The following is a 10,228-nucleotide window of genomic DNA, read 5'->3' as shown; positions in this document are numbered from 1 at the left end:
TCAAGAGCTGTACAGTGCAGATATAACAGGATAGTGACTGGTTTGATTAAAACACATGCGGTTATTTTGCTTCATTTTATGAAAAAGAGCAGCAGCGTGCTTTTTGCTTTTGAGCTTTTATGCTTGAATAATTTTTCCGCTCTCCCATTCCCTGCGCAGAAACACACAGAGCAAACAAACTAGCACTGGATATCAAAATGTCTTGATATGTGGCCTCATTCTCTATTTACTCAATCACAAGCTACAGTGTACAATCGTTTATATTTGCTGTCACAGCAAAAGTTGGAACAACCCTGGTTAAGTCAAATGTTTTGTGGATTTTCTAAGTGAAAGTAAGTTAACACATCCTCTAAAGACAAACTAAATATGACATTTTTCTGCACAAATTAGAGCAGAATTTCTGTTCATCTGCTGAGTTTAACAAATTGGAAAATACAACAAAAATACAAAATACGCATAACCTTTGCACAGGCCACATTTTTTATTTATTTAATTTTTTAACACAACATATTAAATTCAGCATTCAGTAACTGTGTATTAAAATGTGCAGAAGTGTGCTCTCCGCAGAGGGTGTGTGAACACACAATGCTTATCACCACAATGTATAATTGAGACACATCTGTTTTCACATTATAACCAGAAACGGGTGTAATATACACACTGTGGAAGTGGATATGGTGCATATTTCTACATGTTAATTTTAATAATTTGTGTTTTAATACATATATACAAAGAGAAAATATTCGTCTCTGAAAACATGACGAACATGTTGATTTGTTCTATGCAAATTTATTCGTTGGACATCTTGAAAACTGCAATCCCCCCCCCCCACTGCCCCTAACAATTGAGTGAGGTACTTTAAGTACTTAATATATCATATTATATTATAATGAGTATTAAGTACTTTCCTTTTTGAAAAAGATTTAGCTTTTTTTTTGGATTGGATGGGCTACTTTCCATTGGACAGGAATTGGATAGGCTTCTTTCCATTTCCAAATATTCATTTAATCCTAAGCATAGGTTTTCAGGCTTCTACTCCAGAATGGAAATCCTACTCCTGAGCTGGACTACTCCTTTTGTAAAACATTGTTTTAGAACAAGTGCGGATAGCACACTGGTTATTCATCCATTAGTTTATTTGCAGTAATAGCTGGTTTAATTCAAAGTGTTTGGAGAAACAGTTACTTGCAGGTATCTACAAGTGGCCTTGTTGTCAAAAAACAAAAAAGAATATGTTGAGATGCTCCAATAATGAATAAATCTACATTTTAATACTTAAATTATCTCTTTGCCATTTTTATTCCAGAAATCAAAACAATAAATAACAGAAGGACTATTAAATAAAGTCCAGCCGTTTGCCATCTGTTTGACTCCTCTAAGTCTCTCTTAAGCCTTATGTTCTCATATTGCTCATCTCTAAGCTTAGAAGCCATCTCATTCATCTTTTTGTGCTGGACAGTCTGGAGCACCTCTTTTGTGTGACTGTAGCCCTGATTCTCAAACAGTATTTGACGGATTTTCTCAAATAGCTCAGTGACTTGAGTTTGGTCATTTTTGTCATAGTTGTTAAAGACATGATATCTCCCTCCGCAGGTGTCCACAAGTTTCTGAAGCTCAACACTGTTACTGATAAAATTCTCCACTGGTTTCCTCTCTAGCAGATCTCCACCGGTGAAGAGTATCATGGTGAACCTCAGAGCTGCTCCTCCGAAGCTATCCTGAATCCACTTCACGGCGTTCATCTCCTCTACTGTGAATCTCCCCAGTCTGATCACCAGCAGGAACACATCAGGACCAGGATTGATCATGGAAATACATTCAGGTGCATTGTGGGCTGTTTCGTCTGATGCTAGCCATGTGTCCATCACCCCAGGGGTGTCAATCAAGGTGATGTTCCATCCACCCACAACTTTGTTCCTTCTCTCACAGTGTGCAGTCACAGATGCTGGAGACGCCTCAACTCTGAAAGTGTCTTCACCCAGGATGGTGTTTCCTGACGCACTCTTCCCAGCTCCAGTCTTACCCACCAGCATCAGTCTCAGCTTAGGATGGTTCACCTCAGATCCTTAACAAAATAGATAATGCAAGTTGAGCTTTGGTAGCATCTCTGATGTCACAAATTTGATTTAAACATAGGGTGTAATATTTGATAACTAGTATTTGCATATTTTCTAATATGTGCATACCTTTCAAAGCGAAATACCAGATATTAAACGCTGCAAATACACCCAGCAAAGAGGTCATCCAAAGGAAAATATTGAAGTTTTTCTACCAGGAGAGGTAAAAGCATGTTTAGGTAACATTTTGATTAATAAAAAACATCACATTTATATTACACAACTCAATAACTTAAAACTAACCGGTTTGGTTAGCATTGAGGTCCACACATTTACTGAAAAATAAACCTTAAGCTGATAATATACTTCAAACTAAAGGTCTACACTCCCACAGGGTTCCTGTTGGACCTGCGGGACCCACCACAATATCATGCTGACACGGGACAAATTTTCAGTGTTGGACGTAGGAGCGGGCGGATAACCAAACCACTGCGGGCGGGAGCGGGACAAAGTGGGCATAAAGGGAAATTAATAATAAAATAAGTAACTAAGTAACTAATTACTTCCATATGTAGTAATTGGCAATGTAATTTAAATACTTTCCACAGAAGTAACTAGTAACTGTAGCTAATTACTCATTTAATGAATTTAATTAAATGCACAACACTGTAAATGACCTGGTCATTAGGACCTCACAGTCAGTGGGAGGTCTCAGAATGAAAGACCCAATGTTTAGGACCAATCACAGTCAGCTGGGAGGTCTCAAGGTGTTGTTTTTGTTTGAAGTATACTGCCAACCATAGGGATGTAATAAGACCAAGATTTAAAGGTGTTAATAACATATAACAAGATGGTCTGCAATCTAACAAAGTTTCCCACAAGAATTGATCCCTTGCTAAGCCCTCCCAATTTAATCCTCATTTAAAGTACTTTGTTTTTACGATATGCCTCCTCTCGCAATCTGGTAATCTCTTCTTTCAGCTGGTCCATATCTTCTTCCATCTTTCTCCTCTTCTGTTCCTCTTCTTGTCTGAGCTCTCGTATAACTCTTTCTGTCTTCCTCTTCTCCTCCTCCCGGACTTTCTGCTGGATCTCCTGTAGATACTCATTTGTGATGCCTGGTTGTGTTTGTGTGTGCCTTTGGCTGGTTCTCTGATTTTCCATGGAGGCTCTAGAGGTTGCAGACATAATAAATGCAAAATGAAGATAAAACCAAGTCCAAAAAAAAGAAAAAAGTTCATGCTACCAGAGTTTTGGACAGTTACCACGGAAATAGGAACAATTTCTAAATTTCGTATGAAAAATATACAAATTTTTGGTAAAAGTAATTTCAGTTACTTGTGATTGAGCAAGGTTCAAGCATTTGCTGAATAACTAATGTAATTGTGAATAATATCAAGCTGTTTGACCAGCCATGTTTCTGGAGATGGCGGTCAGTAGACTGACATGAATAAAACAAAGGCTCCAATTTTTAGAATGAGATCTCAAACAGGGCTTTGGGCTTAACAGAAGCTTTTGTTATGCCCGCTGATTCTAAATGTGTAGGGTAATCATTGCTGATTAGTTTCCAGCTGCTGGACACTGGCTATTTTACCTGAAACTGCACAGATCTGACCACCTTTAATGACGTATAACCTACTCTGTGTATGATTCGTGAAATTAACAGATTTGACCACAAATGACGAATCAGCTTCAGTGCATTAAATCAAGTGCCACCACCAGCACCTCATTTACATGTCATTTGCATGAAGATGCTCTAAGTTGTGCTTTGGTGGGTAGCCAATAAAACGACTACATTCAGTGGCTCATGAGCCAAATGCCTGTATAGTAAGTGCACTGCTCCCCCTACTGACCAAACTTAACATAAATGTGAAAAAAAAATTTAAGACAGTAGAATGATGTGATTGTGTAGTGTGATTATTTCATAAAATAACACACTGAAACACTGTATCATTACAGTGTGTGAGAGGCTCCGATCTCTGTTGTGTATTGTTTATTTTATGGGCGGAGTCAGTAGTATAAAACAAAAGCACAGTGTACAATCCTTGTACTGGATTGCCATGTGCACAAATTATTAGTATCATTTGAATTTTCTATTTGTATTCTTATGATTGGTACGACAGATGATTTCAATCATTTCATTTTGGTTAGTAAACTGCAAATAAAGAATTTGTTTTTAGGCTGTTAAACTATTACGCATGTAGACTCACTCCTACCAGATATGGGTTTAATCGTACAGATATGCCAAAGATGAAACTGTTAAATAACTAAACTGAAATTTGCTTGTGCTGAGTTTATGATCAGATTCGACCAGGGCCAGTGTGAAATGTTACAAAAAAGGAGCTAGAACTCTACCAGTACCATTAGTCGGTTTAGACAGCCTGTAGTGAACGTGTTTCTTATAGACATGAAATAATCAGAGATGTGTTTATTGGCCTAAACAGAGCTGATAGAAATGTCTAGCATTTTCAGCATAATTTTTTTGTGCCCATTTAATTACATACCAAATTTATTCATTATTGGATGGAAACATGGCTGGTGAGATAAAAAGACTTTAAAAAGAAGGTTTTAATATGTTACTCCAGACGGTTCAACACATTATACAGTGTTATATGATGTGATCTGGATTAAGGACCTGGTTAAAGGCCCATTAAAAGCAAAATTGTACTGGTACACTGTAAAGAATTTCTGTAATTTCTACAATAATGCGCCATATTCAAGCCAGCATAATACTTCAGATGTGTTTTTACAGTTGTATACAACAACAGTGTTGAATTATGGGGAAACATTTACAGCACAGGCAGATTCTACTGTATTAAACACCTTACTGTGTGGCTTCTGTAATATTACTTCTTTTACTTTTATCAGACATAAAACACATGAATCAACATCATAAATGCTTAATATAAATGTGCCAGATTTATCCAGATGTCTAATTACCATCTGCAGTGCCTGTACTAACATAAAATAAAGTATGGGATACTCAAGTGAATTCATGGACTTACTTATGTAATGTGTCATTACATAGCAGTATTTAATGTAAAAACATTCACTTCGTAAGTATAATTTCTCTTTGTAAGCATCTGATTACCAATGCTACAATAATGCTAATTTGAGCTAGCTATCCAGTCTTTACGGGATTTACAGTGTCATGTTAGCAGCATGGTAACGGTGGTGTATATTCACTTTTCCACACTGAGTTTGCTAACTTAAATACTGACTTTCGGAGCTTGTAAGACATGCATGGAATATTTACTTTGCATATTGCTGTTTTTCAGTGGATCCTTTAGCAAATATTTCAACTCACAGCCAAAGGCAGAGTCGTATTAGAGGAGCCTCTTAGAATGTTAGCTTTCTGTTTGTATTTTTGAAAAACTGAAATGAAACAACTGCTTTATTGTAATTGATTTATCTCACTTCTACACACTGTTTAAATTCAAATCTTGCAACCTTGGGAAAGCAGATATAACTATTACAACTCAAAATGAAGAATAGGATTCTGGATTTCCAGATATACAGTATAGATAGAGTAGTAGAGTTCTGTCTTACCCACTGTTAGAGAAATCGTGAAAGTGTTGTAAGGATGCATCGTCTGATGACTGCTTGAGGTCGCCATGTTTCATAGACTTAACATTGGCACCACCCCTGGAGGTTGAAGTAACAAACAAAATAATTATGTCATATGATTACAATGTATTTTTAAACAATCTTACATTTGTATTTATTGTAACATAATAAAATAAAAGCAGTAGCTGTAATATTAGTACCAAAATATATGGTATAATAACACCGGTCAGGATAACAGTGTTGACAACAGTAACACTGTTGTGTTATAATACTTTATCTGCAATAATCTGTCAATACACTACTGTGCAAAAGTATTAGGCAAATTGTTTATTTATGTCAGCAGTAACTGTGCTAAAATAAAAAGTTATTATACATTCAAGTTATTACATGAAATGGTTATAAATATGCTGCCTGATTTCTGAAACATTATTTTAAGATAATTTTGAGATAAAGTTTTGGCTTTAAACGTGGCAGATGGATACACGCAGGGCATTACAAGGCAAAATAGTCCCCAAAGAAAATGTATTTGTTCAGATTTTCCACTATTTTCCTATCACCGACATTACACATAAAGACACATGTAGGTTCAGTGTTGGTTTGGATAGTATACACCGATCAGGCATAACATTATGACCTTGTTTCTACATTCATTGTCATGGTCATAATGTTATGCCTAATCAGTGTATAACGGCTATATTTGAGCTGTAGACATTAGTGACATTTGTATTATTGATTTCTTGTAAAAAGTCTGCAAGTTTCTCTACAGTGAAATATTTCACATCAAATCATGCTGAATGCTTTTGTTTACATTTCAACCACTGAACTCTTTTGCAGTGTAGACAGTTTTCTGCAAGTCTACAATATTTATTCATACAGGTTCATTATTAATAAATTTAAAAAAAACTTGTCTGAAATGTATAAGAAATTACTCGAGCAATAAAGTGGTACTTTATCAAAGGAAATATGTAACAAAAGGCGTCTGAATTTATATTTTTCCAGAAATTCCATCAAAGTCTGCAGGGACATAAAGTCATCTGTTTATAACAGACTGGGCTTCTCATAACTGTAGTAGTCCTACACATGCTGGAGGTGAAATACATTACAGAGCAACAATAGTTGCTACAGTAGTTTGAGTGCATTTAAACTACAGAATAAAAGCATTTTACATTCCTTTATCTTCACATTCACATCACACTCGATCATATTTTACACGTACTACTCATTACTGTAAACTCTGAATTTCATATTTACATATTGAGCTATCCTCAACTTTAAACTGAATCAGTTATTCAGTTCACTCACTTTTGTGTGCTTTCAAATTAAACAAATGCACACAGACCTTTACTATAGATTAAAAACTATTTTTTACTTCTTTCAGCTATCAATCTTCCATCACATCTTTGATGACCCCCAGCCAATCCACAAGTAGCCCCAATAAATACGGGATGCAGTGAAAGCAGCAGCTGGTCGAACACAAAGACTGGTGTATTTTATGTAATATTCTTACCATAAGTAAGATTGGAAAAATAAAAATCAGCTGTAGTAAAGTTTGTCTTACCTTTTTGGTGAGCTGAGGTCATCTGTTAGCATATTATCTTTCAAACTAAGTGGGAAATCTTTGGATTCCTCATTTGAGGGCAATGGATTGCCAGGCTGCTGTTCTTCAGACATATTGTTGAAACTGAACCTGTTTTTAAAATAAACCACAAACAAACAACATACTCCCATATTTCTATTCTCTGTATCTATTCTATGCATTTTATGGTACATTTCTACAAACACATTTCCAAAAAAGTTGGGACGCTGTGCAAAATGTAAATAAAAACAAAATTCAATGATGTGCAAATCATTTACACCCTATATTTCATTGAAAATAGTATAAAGACAACATATCCAGTGCCCATGTTTTTTGAAAAATATTTGCCCATTTTGAATTTGATGCCAGCAACATATTCAAAATAGTTGGGATGGGGGGCAACAAAAGGCTGGTAAAGTTGTGTAATGCTAAAAAAACTCCTGGTGGTTGATTGACAACAGGTCAGTAACATGATTGGGTATAAAAAGAGCATCTCAGAGAGGCTGAGTCTTTCAGAAGTAAAGATGAGGAGGGGTTCACCACTCTGTGAAAGACTGCACAATCAAATAGTGCAACAATTTAAGAATAACATTTCTCAATGTAAAATAGCAAAGAACTTTTGCTTTTCATCATCTACGGTACATAATAACATTAAAAGATTCAGAGAATCTGGAGAAATCTCTGTATGTAAGGGACAAGACCAAAAACCAGTATTTGCTGGCCGTGATCTTTGGGCCCTCAGGCGGCACCGCATTAAAAACAGACATGATTCTGTAGAGGAAATCACTGCATGGGCTCGGAAACACTTCTGAAAACCTAGAACTCCAATAAAACATTATCAAAGCCATTCTGCTTTATCTACAGCAAGGATCACTTCTTCATTTCTCACACGTTTCTTCATTCAGATCACTGAATTACGAATGTGTTCCATGTTAAATTGTCAAAGAAAGCTGCAGCTCCTAATGTTGGCCACAGTGGTGTTGAATATGCGTTCATTTCATTTCAGGACGCCGGTTCGTTCACATTAATGACAGATTTGAATCCCTTACCTAAACCAGTGTGAACCACTGTCAGAGATCGGATTTGAGCAAGAAAGGATTTAAGCAAGGAGGCTTGTAATGTGAAGGTAGCCTAAGACAAGTGTGAGGCTGTCATAAGATTAAAAAACATTTAAGAACATGATGTTTATAAGAATACCACATGTTCTCACAATTATTCTCAGAAAAAAATATTTAAGAAAAGAAAATAAGAGAATTCTGAAGAAGTTATTTGAATAATACAAATTCTCATAACTTCTTTCTTAAGAATGAAGTAAAGAAAACAAAAACACATCTATAAACACCCCTTTGTGAATCCGGCCCCTGGACACGTGCGTGCATACATGTTCTCGCGCTCTGCTGCCAGCGGCACAAGATGGAGACTTTCATCTCGGTCAGCTGTGAATGAGCGCGTGTTCAACACCACTGCGACCAACGTTGGGAGCTGCTGACCTTCACTGACAGTTTAATGACAAACTCGACCAAACTGATGATTGTGGTGGAAAGTGGTGGATCTACGTCTCCTGCTCTCTGGGGGTGAGACCGGTGGTCCCCATAAATGGCTAAATACACACACACACATGAATTACTTTCGAGTTAGCATTTCTAGCACAACGCAAACCTGCAGTTAAGACGATGCAGCCACACAGCCTCCTCGCATGGGCTAAAATGACACGAAAATACTGCAGTATTTTTATCCTCTCATGAAATTGTATTAGTAATATATATTTACCTGACTGTTTACAGGAGACGAGACGTGTTTTGCCTCTTTAGCGTTCCTTTCCGCTGTTTGTTCTCCTCCTGAACTTCGTTCGTCTGTCAGTCCACTGAATATATTCGAACTACACACATCAAACTAGCAGCTCACTCTGTATTTTGAAGATCAGTTAATCTGGCGACTGTATCGTGGATGTGATTTGACTGACTTCCCAGCCAACCGTTCAGATTTCTTCTCGCGGTCTTAGAGCGTTTTCTTTCACTTTCACTTTCCCTTAACACAGCGCTAGACTTGCGCACACTCAAACTCACATGAACGCATGACCTTTGCTACTGATTTTCAGAGCAGCAAAACACAATTTTACAGCAACAAATTATTCATGCTGGAACTGATGAGGCAAAAATAATTTCAATTCCACTGCATGCAAAACACTTCAACATAAACAAATAGGAAAAAAGATGCATGTACACATTTTAGACCTGAACATATGATCCAATGTAGAGATAACACATCGAACATAAGCTTAGAGGGTATCATTCTGAAATACACTGTTTCAGGTATAAACATATTTTTTCCTTCAAAGTACCTGAACAAACAAGTTCTGGTTATTACAGAAGACTGCTTATCTTATCCCCACCTTTATCAGCTTGCACTGGAGATTTTAGGCACCCCAGCCTCCTGAGTCCCATGTGAGCGGGTATTTTCAAAGACTGGAGAAATTGTAAATAAAAAAAGAAACCAACTTAGTCCCAGCACAGTGGAAAAAATCTTATTTATGAACCAAAACTGAATAATACATGTTCGTGTCCACAATCATGACCACGCACCATTAAATAAAATGAGCCCTGCCCACCGCAAAAGCACTTTCACTGCCCTGTCCACAAGCACTACTTTCACATTCATGAGCACAAAATTCTGTCACATGTTAAATACAACATACATCAAGCCCACATGAGCCTTGTCTATGGAAAAATAGGTAATGGACTTTGGGCTGTGATAAATATAAGTAGGTTATTAAAAGCCCTGCTCGGGAGTTGGTCAAAAAAATGTAGAACTTTATAATTGCAGATAAATTAACTGAATATTTACATAACAATAAGTACCAACCAGGAATAGTGTGAATGTAATAATAATTACAACAGAATAGTTTTTTCCAATGTGCCTTATCAAGATGTGTTCTGGGTGTATTTTAAGTTTATTCTGAAAACATTACTGTTTAATGCATTGTAATAGATTACATTCCATTATTCATCACTACTTTTTCTAAGCATTC

The 10,228-nt window shown here is 36.6% G+C and overlaps 1 protein-coding gene across 3 annotated transcripts; it reads right to left on the bottom strand.

Moving 5' to 3' along the window:
• Positions 1-821: 821 nt before the first annotated feature.
• LOC118800128 (GTPase IMAP family member 7-like) lies at positions 822-9,342 on the bottom strand. 3 transcript variants are annotated; one of them, XM_036560288.1, is made up of 7 exons: positions 8,971-9,342; positions 8,543-8,800; positions 7,183-7,311; positions 5,607-5,702; positions 2,988-3,228; positions 2,187-2,268; positions 822-2,065 (listed from the first exon to the last, which is right to left on the bottom strand). In XM_036560288.1, the coding sequence occupies exons 2-7, from the start codon at positions 8,581-8,583 to the stop codon at positions 1,281-1,283; spliced, it is 1,374 nt and encodes a 457-aa protein (XP_036416181.1). In that variant the 5' UTR covers positions 8,584-8,800; positions 8,971-9,342; the 3' UTR covers positions 822-1,280. The 3 variants fall into 3 exon arrangements, with proteins under 3 accessions (XP_036416181.1, XP_036416180.1, XP_036416182.1); XM_036560289.1 differs by lacking the exon at positions 8,543-8,800 and having other exon boundaries at positions 823-2,065; positions 8,971-9,339; XM_036560287.1 differs by lacking the exons at positions 8,543-8,800; positions 8,971-9,342 and having other exon boundaries at positions 7,183-7,476.
• Positions 9,343-10,228: the final 886 nt, after the last annotated feature.

This window comes from Colossoma macropomum, unplaced genomic scaffold, assembly GCF_904425465.1.
Source record: "Colossoma macropomum unplaced genomic scaffold, Colossoma_macropomum, whole genome shotgun sequence".
NCBI lineage: Eukaryota > Metazoa > Chordata > Actinopteri > Characiformes > Serrasalmidae > Colossoma > Colossoma macropomum.
Note: the sequence above shows the minus strand (reverse complement) of the source record. Positions and strands in the feature narration are given on the sequence as shown.